Genomic DNA, 18,994 nt, shown 5'->3' with positions numbered 1-18,994 from the left:
TTAAGCTTATAAGTAATCATAAATAGGAGTGAGTATGTATATGAGTTTGTTCGTACGTGTATTTTTATATGGAGGTTCGTAATTAGGATATGTCAGTAAGCCATAAGGAATTATGTATGTGGTTTGTAAGAGCTAGTATGTATGTATGAATGTAATTAAGTATTTTATAAGTATGTATGTAAGTATGATGTGTGTGTGTAGTATGTGACCGACAGTGCACATACGGATGTGTGTAGGTACGATGTAGTATTAATTGTACATGAGGGAATGGGGCTTGTATATGTGTGTACATAGCCTTAATATGTTTGAGCACTAAGTTACTAATCATGTGCCTTGAGAATGTAATGAGATTGCAGGTATGCTATGGTAGTCCATCGTGAAGTTTTGAGGAACTGAATGCAAGATTGTACTCGGAAGGATAATCAAAAAGTCTGGCACACGTAGAAAGATTGCGGCGTGATCAATTAATTATGTATGATAGATTATGAATGTAGATTATCAAATTTTAATGACGTGCACGTTGTGGTGAATGTAGGTTACACGGTCTATCGTCGGTATAAAGTATTGGAGGATTGAAGATCGAGTCAAGGGCAAGAATTGTACGGGAAGAGTAGTCACATAGCTCAAACGCGTATATGTAATTGATGTGAAAATTCATAACGAACGATGTAAACCCTTTAATTGACTTTAAATATTTCTAGTAACGAACCCCAAGTATGATACATGACTAAGATAGAAAGAAATTTTTAAAGGCCCAAGTTTTCCGCTGCGTCATATTAAGGTATTACGTTTTAGGGCGTTACAAAATTGTGTAATTGTCTAACCCTTAAACTCTCTAATAATCTCCTTATATATACATCAAAGAGGAAACTCAATTAGTTAATAAAGATAATATGGTCTATCAACAATTATCAATTAATTATTAATAGGTTATTATTATATTTTAATCTAATATAATATAAATGATTATAATGGCTAAAAAAATAAATATTATATTAATAATATATTTAATCTCACAGTCAAAACAACCAAGTCTCATGAATAGCGAGGAAACAACTTTACCACCAAACTACGTGATATCTACCATTTTATTATTTTATTAATATAATCTAAAGTGGCATAACTTTAAGAAAAAATAACTTATAGTATAAGTTTGTTTCATTTATGTACCTCGTGATTGTCAATTTTATAATAAATAAAAAACTATTAAAGCATTAGTGGCTTGTTAAATGTTGAAGTGTGATTGCTAGAAAAACATTATTACATATTTATATCATCCAAAAGATACTAAGTTTTATAAAAGCTGTTAAAACTTAAAGAGTGTCGGCACCCTGATTGGCCAACTTCAACTTCAACTTCAATTCTCTCTCAACATCTTGCTGATCACATTTCAACACACCGTCACACTCACACTTCCAGATCTTGCTATTCGAATTCAATATAATCTCATTCAGATTGTGGAAACTGCAATCAATAACAGTTACCCTCATAGATCTACACACACAGGATGGGGTTAATGAGTTCAGATGATAGGGCTGTTGCTGTGATCATGGTCGGTGGTCCCACAAAAGGTAGTAGTTCTTAGTTCATTTTTAAGTGGGTGTTTGGCATTCCTTCTCAAAACTAACTTATTAACTTATATAAGTCAAAAGTGAGAAGTTAGAAATTCTAACTTCTCAAAAATGACTTCTCAAGGCATAAAATCCTTCAAAATAAGCTAACCCAAACACTCAACAAATAACTTATTAACTTTTATAAGTCAATAAGTCATAAGTTGCTCCAAAATAAGCTAACCCAAACACCCCCTAAGTAACTTCAGTTGCTATCATAACTTCATCATATCAATTGCTTTCTCAATTTTCATGATCAATAATAATCAGATTAGATAGTTGTTCAATTTTACTTGATAATAATACATGCTGTTTTTGTCTGTTTTTTGGATGTAAATTTAGGGGTGTTAAACGGGTCATGCTTGCGGGTTGGTGAGTTCAACCCGACCACGACCCGAACCCGAACCCGAAAATCTTATCATACATATGAACTCGAACCCGAATCCGAAAATCGTATCATACATATGAACCTGAACACACGACCTGAATTTTCGCGGGTCAACCTGAAGACGACCCACTCAATGCGAAAGTTTTATTTTTTAATTTTTTTCGGCAAATTAATATAGGGAAATTAAAATTTACTAAGAAACAGAAATGGATATTTATATCAATTTCTTTTTTTAAGTTATAATTTTGATATAAAATACGGACCCGGTTTAATTTATGACATAAAATGTATCGTAAAAAGTATAGGATAACATAAAGGAGTTAAACGGGCAACCCACGCCAACATGACTGGGTTGATCTGAACTCGACCCGTTTAGCTAAAGGAGTTCACGGGTTCAACCTAAAACTGACCCGAACCCATTTAGACTAAACCTAAACCCGTGAATTTTATGTTAGGTTCGTGTCGTGTTTTCGGAATTTCAGGTCGCGTCAGAAATTCACACCCGTAGATGTAATGTTGTTATAGCAGACTCTATAATCTGAATTTACTACTGGTTTGATTATTAGAGAGAATAGATTGGTTAGGTTTATTGTAATAATATTTACCGACTAGGAGATGTGATTTGATTTGATTTGATTTTTTTATCGTTTATTAATTATTTATAGTTGATCCATAAAGTAATACATAATACGTTACGGGTTTTCATTATTGTATATTTTTTAGGTACCCGGTTCAGGCCGTTGTCGCTGAATATTCCAAAGCCACTTTTCCCACTGGCAGGACAACCAATGGTTCATCATCCAATCTCTGCGTGTAAAAGGGTATGCTCTATGTATTAATGTTAGCGGAGTTTATTATCTATTACAGTTTTTATTATTAATTAATTTGTCGTTTATTTTAAGGTTCTTTTTTTGTCTATGGGTTGAGCATTATGATAGTTATTGACGTTTTATCATTTTATATAATGGTTCGCTTTATCATTATCTGGGTAGGGATAGTGTACATTAATCCAGAAGTGTGAGAAGTGTATCATAACACTATATATAACACTATATAACACCATATAACGCTATGTAACACCATATAATACTATATAAGACTATATAACAATGTATAACACTATACATCTATCATAGACATGCTATCAGACAAAATATAGTGTTATATCTGTTATATAGTGTTATATAGTGTTATATAGTGTTACATAGTGTTATATGGTGTTATATGATGTTACATAGTGTTATACGGTGTTTATATGGTGTTATATATAGTGTTATAATACACTTCTCACACTTCTATTAATGTACAGGATCCTCTACCATCATTATCTTTTTCGTTGTATTCAACACTGTAAAAAAAAATATTGACAGGTGCATTTTTTTCAGCTCTTTTGAATACTTTTACCAAACAGAACACCCAAAAAATTAATTTACTTATTGTTCATATGAATCATGATCACAAAATATAATGTTCTTATGCATAATTCTTTCTGTTATAGATACCAAACTTAGCACAGATCTATCTCGTTGGTTTCTACGAGCAGCGTGAATTCGCCTTATATGTATCTTCCATCTCTAACGAGTTAAAAGTGCCAGTCAAGTAACTTCCGAATCTCTTTCTTACTTATGGTTTTCTATTCAGAAGGGGATGGCGGCGCAGTTTGTTGCCCGTCTACCTGCTATCCTTATGTAATTTGCCCTGTTGATTGGAATGAAAATGAATTTTCTCAAAAAAAAAAATGTTACTGAATTTTCCTTTGTATCATTCTACAAATAGATACTTGAAAGAGGACAAGCCACACGGGTCTGCTGGTGGTCTATACAAATTCAGAGATCTGATCATGGAAGATAATCCGGTTTAACCTTCACCTTCACCTTCTCGTTCTTGATTTACTGCATTAACATGAATAACTTAACAAAGTGATTATGTTAATATGGTACTGTTTTCTTTTTCCTCACAGTCACACATCTTCTTGCTAAACTGTGATGTTTGCTGCAGTTTCCCATTACCTGAGATGCTCGGTAACTAACTAGACTCGTTCTTAAATGTTGACGATGACTATTAAATTTCTAAATGACCTGTGCTAATATAAATATACACATTTATATTGTTTAGATGCTCATAAAAGATACGGTGGGATGGGAACGATCCTTGTAATTAAGGTTCGTATAGTTTATATATATATATATTATAACGCAAATGTATGTCATCTGATCTGGCCATATTTTTCTTACTTGGTGGTGTTGTGTGCTGTTTTGTTGTATAGGTTTCCCCTGAATCAGCAGACCAATTTGGTGAGCTGGTAGCTGATCCCGATACCAACGAATTGCTGCATTATACCGAGAAACCTGAAACTTTTGTATGTTCTTGAGTAAAGTCAACCACTTGCATCAAATTATCACTCTATTCGTCTAATATTTATCTGATCTACAGGTTAGTGACCGAATAAATTGTGGTGTTTATGTATTTACACCAGAGATTTTTACCGCCATTCAAGGTGTTTCCGCACAGCGAAAAGATAGAGGTCAGTTTATATGTTTTTTCCACAATTTGTAATATTTGCATCACTTCCTTAACACAGATATCATCATTTTTTTATGTAATTGTAATATTGTATTAAATTAAATTCCACATGGATGTAACTTGTTTTATTGTAGTATCATGCAACCTTAAATCCGTCTTCTTTGATTCTTATACAGCTAATCTAAGACGTCTATCAAGCTTCGAAGCCCTACAGTCGGAATCAGCAACAAGGTAACTTCCCTATTTTTGAATTAACGACACAATTGACTATGTAAAACTTGTTATTTTTTTTATTTATTTTTTTTGAAAATTGATAACAATGTTTGTTCCAATATTCTGTCCTGATACAAGTACGTTTCGTCGGACAGGAGTCTTCCTGCTGATTTTGTAAGATTGGATCAAGATATATTATCACCGTTTGCAGGAAAGAAGCAGTTGTACACATATGAAACTATGGATTTTTGGGAACAAATAAAAACACCTGGGTAAGCACAACGCATCAAAAATATTTTATTTTAGTCATAACTCATAGCGGTCCACAATGACGTGATTATTATTTGTTCATATTTATACAGAATGTCCTTAAAATGCTCTGGCTTGTATCTTTCTCTATTTCGGCACATCTCGCCTCACCTTTTGAACCAAGGGGATGGTACAAAGAGTGCCACCGTAATTGGTGATGTTTATATTCACCCGTCTGCAAAAGTTCATCCAACTGCAAAGGTAATCGGGTCCTCCCCTTTACCGGTTCAAAATAAGTTCGCGTTCAAATACGTTAAATCGTTTTTTCCATGTAGAAGTTGCATTTGGATTAATATAGCAGCCTCTATTGAATATGCTACGTTCTTTGGTATATTGATCTCTAAAATTGCACAGATTGGTCCAAACGTATCCATATCTGTGAATGCACGTATAGGAGCTGGCGCACGACTGATCAATTGTATCATTCTCGATGATGTTGAAATCAAGGTACAGGATTATATGTCAAGATAATGATACAGAATTTACAGTTTAGCACTTGCCGGTGGAATTGTAGCTTAATACCGTTATTCGGTTGTCTCAGGAAAACGCAGTGGTGATTCATTCGATTCTTGGCTGGAAATGTTCGATTGGGCGGTGGTCACGTGTCCAGGCTGAAGGAGATCACAAGGCAAAACTTGGAGTCACAATTCTTGGTAAGCTATCGTTAACCTTTCGAAAAAGTTATGATAAGTTGGTTAGAGGTGGCAGGTCAAGCGGGTTGGGTAACAAGTCAAAACGGGTTTGGATCATAAAAATATGTGTGGGTCAAATATGTTACAAAAATAATCTCAAACATTGTTTGATCATAAACTTATGAATAGATGTTTGACTGGTTCGCCCAGTTTAATTTAGCTCATTTTTTGCGTGTGACCCATAAATTAAATACTTATCGCATTGTCTCGTTTCTAAAATTAAGGTGAAGCTGTTAATGTTGAAGATGAAGTGGTGGTGATTAACTGCATTGTCCTTCCTAACAAGACTCTTAATGTTAGTGTTCAACAAGAAATTATCTTATAAGAAAGAAAGATTCGACATCATTTCACATGGTCGAAACCTTAATCGCATTTGTGGTCTCATCTATTCATCTTGTTCAAACAAATAATGTACTGTCTCCAGGCTCCTTCTTCTCGTTCCCGCTTGTAATAGCATAATGAAGTTAGTATGGAGTTCTTATTCTTTATATAGCGTGTAACTTTGATCATAAAGTGAGCGTTTGTATTATTTCGTAGATCTTGCATCTTGAATCTTTGTTAGGATCCCGACCTTTGTACTAACACAAATAATCCATGTTTCGATATCATTGAATATCAAAAGCATTACGACCTCACATACTCACAGTGTCGGACTCTCGATTTTTTTATTGTGCGTTTATTCTTCAAAAGACGTGGGTCACTCAATAGTCACATATGGATATTACACATAAAACGAGTATCACATACTATATGACTCAAAAAAGTCATTCGGCATCACGTGACACGGGGCTTGTTAGCTAATGACATACATGTCTTCCCTTACCTGAATAAGATCTTGTATACATTGGGCCTCAACCCAATGTACCCTTGGCCCATTCAAGAATTAAGTCATTAACCGTTTTTATCGAGTATTCGAGTTTCATATTAGAAAGATTATGGAAGCTCATTCATCTTTTGTTATGTAAATTAAGTGTGATAATTTTTTAATTCATCTACAATATTATAGAAAGATCTTTATGAAGTATAACATCTACTTTTGCAAATTCACAAACTATATTTATAACTTTCATAAGACTTGATGATAACACTATCAGTCTATGGTATGCAGGAATGAGAGGCGAAATGGAATTGATCATTACGAGAGAATGAAGAAAAGGGTGTTTGGTTAATCAGTGGAATGGAATCATCCATTCCATAAGACATTCTATTCCCTCAAAATCATTTCATCCACCCCCATATTTTTTTTCATTTCATCCTCTCTTCTACCATTCATCAACACCACAACCCACCACCTTTGCCACCACCCACCACCAACGCCATCACCTCCTCCACCTGCAACCCGTCACCGCCTCCGCTACCACCCCGACAACCACCACCGTCGCCGTCGCCACCCACCACCGTTGCCACCCACTGCCGCCACCAACCACCACTGCCGCCAACGCCACCCGCCGTCACTGCCCACCACCGCCACCACCAACCACCGCCGCCGCCACCAACCACCACCGACGATCGCCGCCACCACCTATAACCACCCACAATCACTACCACCGACCACCACCACTCACCGTTGATTTTATTTCTTCGTTTTTCTTGCCTACTAAACAATACATTATAATTCATTCTATTCCCACATGTAACCAAACAAGACATGGAATGGTAATGATCCATTGCATTTCCTCGTCTATTCCATTACCTCGTCTATTCCATTCTTTTATCCATTTTATTACCCCATACCAAACAAACGATAGAAAGATTCATTAGATAGATTATATAAGTTAGTTTATAACTTGAGACATAAACCTTAACTTATATATTCTATCTGATATCAAAAAATATAAACATCTTTTGTAAACGTAGCATCGCGACTATAATCAATGGCAAATGAGAATAAGTAGTGTCCTTGTCCATGGCATTATAGCCTAATGGCATCTTGAAGGTGGGATAAGGCTTAGCGACCATTAGGTCCTAGATTCGATTCTCACAAGAGTGTTTTTCCCAGATTTATTAGGTTTCCTCCTGAATTGGTGTATAGGTATTACTGTCTAGTGGAAATGGATATGATCGGGTAGTTCCGTTGATGGCACGATGATACTCTAGTGGACCGTCAATGATCCAAATTTTCCGTTCACAGCAGCAACAACAACAACAACAACAAGTAGCGTCCTTGGTATTTCTAACTTTTTTTTTGTTTTGATTGCACAACTAATAAATTCATTAGTTAGTTTTGTATATTGTGTTGAAGGATGATTTTGATGTCATTATGTTTGATTCTTTGAATATGTTTCTACCTTAATATTGAAATATCAATAACCATTTCTATTATTGATAAACCAAATTAGTATGTTTTTACCTTACAAGAGATTTTATAAATTATTTATATTTACCAAGACATTTTCATCAAAGACATGTGTAAAAACAAAGGAACACATGTCATGTGATGTGTCTCACTTGTCACAACACACTAAATCGAAGCAACATAAATAGACCCAACCAACCTTCACCATCATCATCATTCAAAATAAATAGAAATTATATATAAGTTGAAAAGGAACAATCAATGCAATGCCATAATTGAGATGTTTGTTATTATGAAATAAATAAACTTTATATGCATAAATTGGTTATATCAATGTGTATACATTGTTGAGATAAAATGACAAAAAAGAAGTCAAAATTCGGTCAATAAACAATAGTGAAACATATGATATAAATGTTTTAAACGGCATTAGTAACATGAGAACAAATGGCCAAAAGAAAAAGCTTAGTATGTGTATATGGAGAAGTGGTTATTCATTAATGATTATAACTTTTCATTGTACCAAGTATTATAATTCTTTCAATAAAGTTCGAGATAATAACAAAAGCGGGTATTTTAAAAGATTTTAAAGTTTAATGTGAATACTAAAAGTTATTATAATAAATACTTTACAGATTTTAAACTAAAATTATTAATAATTCATAATATGGTGTATGAACACACATATTTAAGCAAGCCCAAGAAAGCCAACCTCAAACGACAAACATACAAATTAATCATGATAAACAAGTGAGATTGATCTTAGCTTAAAATTTTCTATTAGTTCTTCACACTCGAGTTCGATTTTGAAACTGGTGCTTGATTGAACTGGAGTCATTTTTGAAGCTTCGAGTTTTAAGACGACGTTGAAACTGAGTTTAGCATTATAATGAGTCGACTCAGCTTGATTATATCCTACTTCTGATGATGTCATAGAAATTTCATTCAACTTTTTTAGGATTCAAAAAGGCATGCATCAAGCTTAAATACTTGATCTCAAAACAAAAGTGAGTATGTATTCATAGATAAATAAAGAGATGGTCCCAATAGACAATAGCAGGGTGATTAGGAATTTATGGATAGCGTGTTTGTTGAACAAACTTTGTTCCCACAACTCATCGGATCTCATATCACTACCGAATGACATTCCCATTCAACCCCACACATTATTTCTACTTTGATTTTATAATTAAATAGAATCTAACTTATAACTTATAATAAAAGACTCCAAATAATGCCACATAGCATTCTCTTCTTCAACCTCCTAAGCTTTATTTATAATTATTTAATAAATTTATTTTAATATTATTATTTTATTAATAACTAATATATAAATATCATCTATTTTATCCTTATCTTTATCTAAGATTAATAAATAACTTCAAGTTTGCAATTTAGACCCTTTGTTTTTTACTTTAAATCCAAAGTTTTTCATCTTTTGCTATTTAATCTCAACTCTTTTTATTTTTATTTTCCGGTGTTGGTGGTCACTGACAGTGGTATAGCATTGGTACTACTTGACACAGTTTTACAACAACCGCTGAAATGCAGGGGCTTAATACTAGTATAAAATAACGCAAAAGATCAAATACACATACCTTTAACGTATACGAACTGAAGGTTTTAATGAAAAAACACGGTGACATTTTGATAATAATTTACTTGTAGAGTAATTATCAAAATTACCCTACAAATGATCTTATAGGGTCTTGCAGGGTAATTTTATAAAATGATCTTTTAGGATAATTTTAATCTTTGTAGTGTAATGTTGTAGAGTATCATAATTACTCTAAAAAGATCTTTTAACGTAATTTTGATCTTGTAGTGTAATTTTGTAGAGTATCTTCCCTATAATATAAAGGAGCAAGACTATTTAATTGGTAAATTACTAAATTAAAATGCTAGTAAAGTGCAATTTGCGTCGCTGAGGTAAGTAGCTGACGTCAGCTCGCGTCTCCCAAATGAAAATTTTGCTACATGAGTCCCTGTTGCTTGAAATTCGCTACACTCTGAGTCCTTTCGTTAAGAATCTGTTAGTTTGACCGTTAAGTTAAGGGTATTTTGGTAATCTTACCATATTAAAATTAAAAAAAAAAACGAACAAACCCTAATTACTAATCTTTTTTTGGGTAAAGGGTTACCCCGGTAAATTTTATAAATAATCAATCAGAACAAAGCATGTGCCTAACATAGCACACGCAACTAGACTTGGCCTACCAAGACTAGGACATCAAGAGAAAACAAAACCAGAAACAAACATTCAGACATCAAGACACATAGCCCAAAACACAACCAAAACAAACAATTGCTACTAAAGATAAACTCTAAACATCTTCCTTAGCCTGGGTCTTCATCCGATGCCCTACAAAGGATCTGCCACTTTATAAGTGTTCTTTGATAATCAACATCACCCCTAAACTCGAAGCCCATTAATCGAAGTCGAACAGTGCTTTTGATTTTCTCGGTCACCTGCTTAGCCGTACACTCGGTAGTCGTGAACAACCGATTATTCCGCTCTTGCCATATGAAGTAAGACATCGCCGCTATCACTAGTTTACACATAATGTGTTTCATACTCTTGGAATCCGAATTATGCTCCATCCAATCCGAAATAGAGTTCCACAAGTCGTTAACGTTATCCAAATCTACCAGCATCTTCATGTTTGACCAGACTTGTGAAGCAAAACTACACACGAAGAATAGATGATCTCTAGAATCCGTACCGTGCTTACAAAGGGGGCAACACATGAGTCTTCGGTTTGTTTCACTGCCCGCTTCCCAAACTGCCAACCGATCTTGAGTCTTAAGCTTGTTTTTTATCACCAACCATAAATGAAAGGAGTGTCTCGGGATACATTGACTAAACCAAATCATGCTAGCCCACTTAACAGGAGTGTCATGTGTCCGTAAAGAGTGCCACACTTCCAAGGAGCTAAAGTGATGATCATGACCCTCCAAATCCTTCCAAACCATTCGATCCACTAACTGGGAATTCTGTTGGTTAGCAGTTAACCCAATCAGAACCGGGTAAATATCATACCATGCTTGGGGCCATTTCCATTGCCATTCTCGTCAAGTAACTCGGCCACCGTAGTTTGAAGATTAAAACCCGCGTTTGCGATATGTCTTGGCGTTATAAAGGACCTGAGAGGACTCACATGACACCAATTATCACTCCACGCGTTAGTTTGCATTCCACTCCGAATAATGCTCCAAAAAAATGGCCGAACAGCATCCCGAATAGATAAAATCTTCCTCCAACCCCAAGTCATACTACCTTTACACTGGACATCCCGAAAATTCTGATTCTTCAGTTTATGAGTATAGATCCACTGTACCCATAGAGAGTTTCTTTTCGAGAGAATACTCCAAATATGATTAGTGATAAGGGCCCTGTTGACATCCGCAATTCGCCTAATACCCAAACCACCCTCCACTTTAGGCAGGCATATTTCATTCCACGCCACCTTAGCTTTAACTCTCCCATTATTGCCCGCATTCCAAAGAAAACGACACATACGCTTTTCTAACTCATTGGTCACTCGGGCCGGGATAATGAAAACCGACGCCCAATAAATATGCATGGCTGAAAGAACAGAGTTTATGAGCTACAACCTACCTGCAAAAGATAGAGTCTTTGTCATCCAGTTATCGATTTTCTTCTCCATTCGATCCACCAATCACCTTCATATTTGATAATTTGTAGCCATATCAAATATCTTCATCTTCGTCATATTTCAAAACGGTAATCTTCATCCCTTTATCCCCCCATCTTGTTCTTTATCTTTATCCCTTATAAACCACTTCAAGTTTTTTGTCATTCCACCTATGTGCGACAAGTTGACAAGGCTTAATCCATTTTCGTCTTCTTTAGGGTAGTGTTTGGTATGCAGGAATGAGAGGTGGAATGGAATGGATGATCACGAGGGAATGAAGAAGATGGTGTTTGGTTGGTCAATGGAATGGAATCATCCATTCCAAAAGGCATTCCATTCCCTCAAAATCATTCCTTCCACCCCCCATGTTTTTTTTCCATTCCATCCCCTCTTGCACCATTCATCAACAACACCACAACCCACCACCTTCGGCATAACCCACCACCACCACCACCCATCACCGACGCCATCGCCGCCACCCGCCACCACCTCACCCCGACAACCATCGCAGCCGCCGCCACCCACTCGCCACCGTTATCACCCACAGCTGCGACCAACCGCCAACGCCACTCGCCGCCGCCGCCCAGCACCATCGTCGACGCCACCACCGCCACCAACCACCACCTCTACTGCCACCCACCACCAACGGCCACCTTGCCGCCACCACCACTCGTCATCACCGCCACTCGCCGCCGCCGCCACCACCGCCCATCGCCGCCGCCGACACCAACCATCGCCACCTATAACCACCCACAATCATTATCACCGACCACCACCACCACCACTCACCGCTGATTTTATTACTCTGTTTTTCTTGCCTACCAAATAATACACAATAATAATCCATTCCATTCACACATGGTAACCAAACAAGACATGGAATGGTAATGATCCATTGCATTCCCTCGTCCATTCCATTACCTCATCCATTCCATTCCTTTGTTCATTCCATTACCTCATACCAAACAGACCCTAGTTGTTCCAACCATATACTTTCGAGCATCGATATCTCATTCATTTTAACTTCATTTTAAACGTTGTTTGATTTGTTGTGATCCTCTCACATGATATGGTAGAACACACACCCACAAATCAATACTTGTATAGCACATAAATAAATATATTTATATATGTCCAAAATCAATCAGTGAAAACCCTATTTTCACTAACCTTTTTTCCAACGTTATATTTAAATGAGTAAATTACGTTTTTGGTCCCTGTGGTTATGTCAGTTTTACTATATTAGCTCAAAATAAGAATTTTTAACGTATCTGCCCCCATGGTCCCTATATCTAACCATTTTGGCTCCTAATTCTAACCAAACCCTAACTCTGGTTAACTTCTTGGTCACATGGGTTGCAGATGATGGGTAAAATTGTAGTTTACCCATCATGTGCAACCCATGTGACCAAGAAGTTAACCAGAGTTGGGGTTTGGTTAGAATTGGGGGCCAAAATAGTTAGATATAGGGACCATGGAGGCAGATACGTTAAAAATTCTTATTTTGGGCTAATATTGTAAAACTGACATAACCACAGGGGCCAAAAACGTAATTTACTCTATTTAAATATAGCAATGCATTTTACATAATTTGGTTACTAATTATAATATTTATTTATAACTAATTTTCTATTCAGTTTTTACTTCTTAAATTTAAAGATAAATATTTGATAGTTTAAACTACTAACCCGTCACTAATTTAATCTATATATATTAATAAATGAGATGATTTGGGCCATTTGTCTTTTAATGGTGGAGCTATTTTGCTTATGTGGCATGTTATGGTGGAGTAGAGGGTGATTTTGGGAGGGAAGACACAATATTAGATGTGTTGAGAATTGGACATGGGATCCGAATTATAATCGGGTCAGAGTTAATGGATCCTTTATATTTCTATTTTTCTCATTCTTCTTTCACACGCTTGCTTTTTACTCATCCACAAACCCTAGAAAACAAAGCTGCAACTCTCTCTCTCCCTCTTATCGCCACCGCCAAGATCCTCCATCAGTTCCACAAGATCACAAGATGATGACATTTCCTTCTGATTGAAGCATCTACGATCCAGACAATACAATCCATCGGGTATGTAAACCTAGAAGGTATTCTAATCCGGATTTGAGAGTAATTAGGGTTTTCTAAAACTGGTGGCTTCTTCTCTTTCCTTTAATCAGAAACCATAAATCAATCGACGCCGCCACCACAATAATTCGGTTCTTAATCAACCTCCAAAGACGCCATTTCATCTCTGCGTTGGATTCCCAATTGTGTTTCATTGATCCATCGGTATGTTTCTCAAATCCCTAAGTATTATTCCATCGCCTTCATACATAATCTCTTTTTTCTTCGATTAATTTAGAATTATTGTTGAAATCGGTTAGTTCAATGTAAGATTCAGGTTTATTTATTAAATGCAGATGATAATTTAGTCAAAATTGGTATTTTTTCTAATTGAATTGGCTTGTCACATTTCATTGTAATTTTGTATTTGTGGGTTGCAGTTTGCTCATAGGAAATGTTTTCAGAAATGCTGCAATAAGAAAGGGGATATAACCTGTGAGATTTGCAATCAGGTTTGGCCTTTTTTGGTCCAGAATTTTAATAATTTGGTTATTTTTTTATTGAAATGCTATTGAATTTGACATGTTTCATAGATTTATTCACCGGATTACGCTCTTCCACCAGCTAGAACCAATCCAGATGTCATGACTATTGATATCAGGTGAAGTTGCTACAAAGATTTGGCGAAAAAATTATTCTTCGTTTTTTTAAATCTTTCTGCACAAGGTTTACTGTTTTTGATTCTCATTTTATTTTTAAGCATGCATGGGGCCCGCAAATCGATTCCGGGATGCTCACTCTTGGATTTTGCTTCTGAGAATCAGTTTCTTGAACCGGATTACGAAGATTACGGTGTAGGAAGTAATAACAACAATGCGTACCCCCGGTTTATGGCTCTTATTGTAAGTGAAAAACAAGTCTCATGTCACAAATTTTATTAAAGGTCATATAAACTTATTATTATTTGCTTAAATTAAATTAAATGTCAGTTGATGTTAATATTGTTGATACGTCAAGCTTTGCTGGTCATAAGAGACCTCGGGATGCTGCCAGAATCATCAAAATTCTTTAACGTAAGTTTTTATTGTTGGGTGACTTATAGTTTGCAATCATTGACTTCTCTACATGAATATTTCTATTGTGCCTGAATGAAACCTAATTTCGTTTCACATGTTTATATGTGAAGAAATATAATAATCGAGAACGATATCGGGTTCGAGATTGAGGACAGGTGCGGTCGAGTTGGAGCAAATGGAGGATTCATAGTATATTCATAGTTAAGTTGGGTTTGTTCGTCCCTGATCACACTTATACCCCCTTATTTTTAACAATTAAATAACCATCCCTCTATTGTTGGTTATCATAACACTTATCAAGTTTACATTATTCATTATTATTTGTAGAAGACGTTGAGAAAGGATGCGAAGCTTTGCAAACTGCGAGAAAATTATTAGCAAATCAGGGTTGTTTTCAACTAATGAGACCAAGGAAGAAACCAGCACTACAAATCTCAAGTATATTCTGGTAAATGTTATTCATTTATGTAGATCTTTGACTGTTCTTTTTCTTTATCCTAAAATATATTGTTTTAGTGTTAGAAACAGATTCATATATATGATTTTGATTTTGGGAACAGGTCCCAATTTATCTTGCTGAATTGACTGAGAAAACTGGACACAATGACGACATGATATAGATTCTGAAGGCTTTACAATCTAAGTTGAAGGTGTTGTTCATTATGGTTTATTTGTGTTTAGATTATGTTTTTTTACAAATCAGTTCAAATTAGGGTCTTTTTTTGTTTAGATTTGTTACATCGATTTGTTCCTCCTTCTTCATCGTTTAATGATTCAGACTGGTCTTTGTTTCTTGATTGTTAGTCAAATGTATACTTGATTTTTCTTTACAGATTCAACGATGGCGGACACTTGCGGGAGATATTTTTGTTTTTTGGACAACCTGTAAATGGCAATGTACTCTCCACCCGTTTGTAAGTACCAGCTTCTCTTCTCGAACGATACATGTATTGTTATTATTCGAATTTGATGATAACAAAATCTATGAATTAGTTTCAATGTTGATTATTTTTATTGTGCCTGAATGAAACCTAATTTCATATCACATGTTTATATGTGAAGAAATATAATAATCGAGAACGAGATCGGGTTCGAGATCAAGGACATGTGCGGTCGAGTTGGAGTAAATGGAGGATTCATAGTATATTCATAGTTAAGTTAGGTTAGTTCGTCCCTGATCACACTTATACGCCCTTATTTTTAACAATTAAATAACCATCCCTCTATTGTTGGTTATCATAACACTTATCAAGTTTACATTATTCATTATTATTTGTAGAAGACGTTGAGAAAGGATGCGAAGCTTTGCAAACTAAGAGAAAATAGTTAGCAAATCAGGGTTGTTTTCAATTAATGAGACTAAGGAAGAAACTAGCACTACAAATCTCAATTATATTCCGGTAAATGTTATTCATTTATGTAGATCTTTGACTGTTCTTTTTCTTTATCCTAAAATATATTTTTTTTACTGTTAGAAAAAGATTCATATATAGGATTTTGATTTGGGGAACATGTCCCAATTTATCTTGCTGAATTGACTGAGAAAACTGGACACAATGATGACATGATATAGATTCTGAAGACTTTACAATCTGAGTTGAAGGTGCTGTTCATTATCAAATTAATGTATAACTTTTTTAACATAATGTGCCTAACTTTGAAAATCTAGAATCTCGCAAAGAGTATAACGGGTGAAAAGGTTGGGGTTTGTAATTATTACCATTGAATGGTAATATTCTTTTTTTATTATTATTATTTTTTAACAATTAAAACATTATATAGGATTTGGGATGTGTTTTAACTTTGAAGTTTAGCATTGTAGAAATGATTATGGAACAAACAAACATATTATTTTGTGGTTTAGTAGCACAATATGTATTCTTACATTATTTGTTGTTCCACGGTTTCTTGATACTTTCGTACGGGATAAACTGGACACATAAGTGGAAAATGATTATTGAGTAATGACTGAAATGTAAAATGTTTTGACAAAACCTGTTTCATGGAGCAGAAGTCTCATGTTTTTACTAATAGAAGTGCATTTATTGTAGATATCAGTATTGACTGTGATGAAAGATTCACAATGACTTGATCTACTAAAGAAAATTGCTGGTAGTCGAGATTATGAAGAGGTTCGTCACAGAAGCTGAAAACCCATGCAAAATAGGTATATTAATTGTTGAATTGTTTTTTTTTTTCATATTGGAAATGTTATTATATTATTTTAATGATAATAACATGAATGAAGATAAAGTGTATAGTTTAACACTTACAATACTTTCAGGAGAGATTAAGAGAGCTAGATGAATAAAAAGAAGAGTTGAAGATGTATCAACAATTTGACATGCATATAGTCTCTAGAGTACACCATATATGATAAGAGATTGAATGATGCATGTTGGGAATTGGAGGATATCTTGAATGTGTTTCCCCTGCTTATTAAGAACCGTGCAAAAATCTATTAGAACCAAAAGGGCTTGCTTTTGTTTTTGCGTGATTAGGTTCCTAAACTTCATTTAGCATCATTTAATCCCCTTTTTAAGCTAAATGAATAGGTACCTGTCTCAATTAATTTAAGCATGATTGTAAGGATCAGTTGATTTATTGGATTTGGAAGACATTTCTTAGTTCTACTATAATAGCTATTTGGTATGATTGGCATCATTAAACGTGGCGCTTATTTATAAAAGTAGATAAAACAATTATTTACGAACTTTTTTATGACAGGTCATAACAAATCATAATGTTCTAACTCTTTAAATGTTATATGTAAATCATTTGATAATGACCTGGAAGTCATCTCAGCTCGGAACATGGTTTTGAGTCCTTTCATTGTTAGTGGTTTGGAAGATAGAATTTGAGAGCCTTTGTGTCAAGTACTTTTTAATAGGTATAGTTTGACTTTGGGATTTAATATTGACCCATAACTGTGATGAAGAAAGTTATAAACTTTTCTTTTCTTATCTCTGTATGACTTTAGTTAATTGTTGTTGATATACATATTGGGAGTTAATTATATTGAATCTGTAGGACTTAAGTATGTATTTGGGTTTTTAAGTTATGATCTTGCTGGTATGTAAGGAGACATGTATTTAAAAAGAGTTGTATTTGCCTTATATAGTCAAATAAGTTAGGTTTAGAAGCTAAAGTTATATAATATAACTTTCGTTTCTTTACTCTCCAGTTGGTTACATATTACTTAACTAGATATGTTTTGTGCTTTAATGGCGATTATGGGAGGCTATTTTGTAATACCAGAATAATATCTATTTTTTTTATATTGCTAATAGGCTTTAGTTATTGTATGGCGTTTTAGAAACTCAAGAACTTAAGGCCTTAGCTATATTCGACAGCAGAATATTGTGAAAAACCTTATCTGCATAGTGATCGAAAACAGATGTAAGACTGTCTTACTAACTGCCTATCACATTAGCAGCTTAGTATCATGGTCAGTTGTAGATTTGTGAGTAATTTACTTTTCAATCCATCATACTTAGCTTTTTCAATGTAAAGAACTATTGTTCTTGCGAAAAAGCCAAAACAACCTTAGATTTTGTCAGAACCGCAAGTACTTTTGCACGAATTGTCCACTATTTCTTATTCTTGCAAACTACAGTGCTTCTTTGGTCTTTTGGAGGATTGATGGTTGTTACTTGGCATTAACAAACCAAATTAAATGGTTTAGAGTTCCATCTCCATTGATGGATATAGAGAAAGAATAGTTTAGGATAGGGTTCATTTGTTTTGCATTACGTGTATTGAATGTCAACATATCCACATCAAGGATAGGTTCATTCGTTTTGCATTTGTTTTGCATGATTGGAGTTGCAACTGATACTATGGGTCATAGTGAATATTTTACCAACTCTATTCTAAAATTTAAAGCTTAATTCTTTTACGATGTCCCACAAACAAGTTTCCCTTTTAAGCAAAGTTTCAATATAGGCTGGCTTGGCTAACGCTTCTTGATCATCCATTTGTTGCATGTTCTCTTGACGTTTGAGGCTACGATACTTATCTTCTCTTATTCAGTTCTAAGTCAGATACCATTTGATTCAGAAGTAAATGGCGGAGCTTGGGAAGAAGATCGGGCGTCTAAGAGTTTTTTTTAAGGAAATAATGCAATGGTTGCTGGAACTGATGTTTGGTGTTGGTTCTACTCTTCTTATTTTG

At 34.9% G+C, this 18,994-nt stretch overlaps 1 protein-coding gene across 1 annotated transcript; it reads left to right on the top strand.

The window, feature by feature from the left end:
- Nucleotides 1-1,234: 1,234 nt before the first annotated feature.
- LOC110935880 (mannose-1-phosphate guanyltransferase alpha) lies at nucleotides 1,235-6,370 on the top strand. Its single transcript, XM_022178227.2, has 14 exons — nucleotides 1,235-1,571; nucleotides 2,722-2,819; nucleotides 3,497-3,597; nucleotides 3,775-3,853; nucleotides 3,959-4,019; nucleotides 4,114-4,160; nucleotides 4,265-4,357; nucleotides 4,432-4,522; nucleotides 4,698-4,752; nucleotides 4,890-5,006; nucleotides 5,097-5,244; nucleotides 5,398-5,490; nucleotides 5,585-5,696; nucleotides 5,960-6,370. Exons 1-14 carry the CDS (start codon nucleotides 1,508-1,510, stop codon nucleotides 6,058-6,060), a joined length of 1,260 nt encoding a protein of 419 aa, XP_022033919.1. The 5' UTR covers nucleotides 1,235-1,507; the 3' UTR covers nucleotides 6,061-6,370.
- Nucleotides 6,371-18,994: the final 12,624 nt, after the last annotated feature.

Source organism: Helianthus annuus, chromosome 16 (genome assembly GCF_002127325.2).
Source record: "Helianthus annuus cultivar XRQ/B chromosome 16, HanXRQr2.0-SUNRISE, whole genome shotgun sequence".
Classification (NCBI taxonomy): Eukaryota; Viridiplantae; Streptophyta; class Magnoliopsida; order Asterales; family Asteraceae; genus Helianthus; species Helianthus annuus.
This window is presented reverse-complemented; position numbering and strand designations above follow the sequence as displayed.

Bases quoted from the DNA above. Each gene is read 5' to 3' on its own strand.
- LOC110935880 (XM_022178227.2), top strand. From the start codon at position 1,508: ATGGGGTTAATGAGTTCAGATGATAGGGCTGTTGCTGTGATCATGGTC. The intron at 3,598-3,774 runs GTAACTTCCGAA...TTCTACAAATAG, and splicing joins GAGTTAAAAGTGCCAGTCAA to ATACTTGAAAGAGGACAAGC. The intron at 5,007-5,096 runs GTAAGCACAACG...ATATTTATACAG, and splicing joins GAACAAATAAAAACACCTGG to AATGTCCTTAAAATGCTCTG.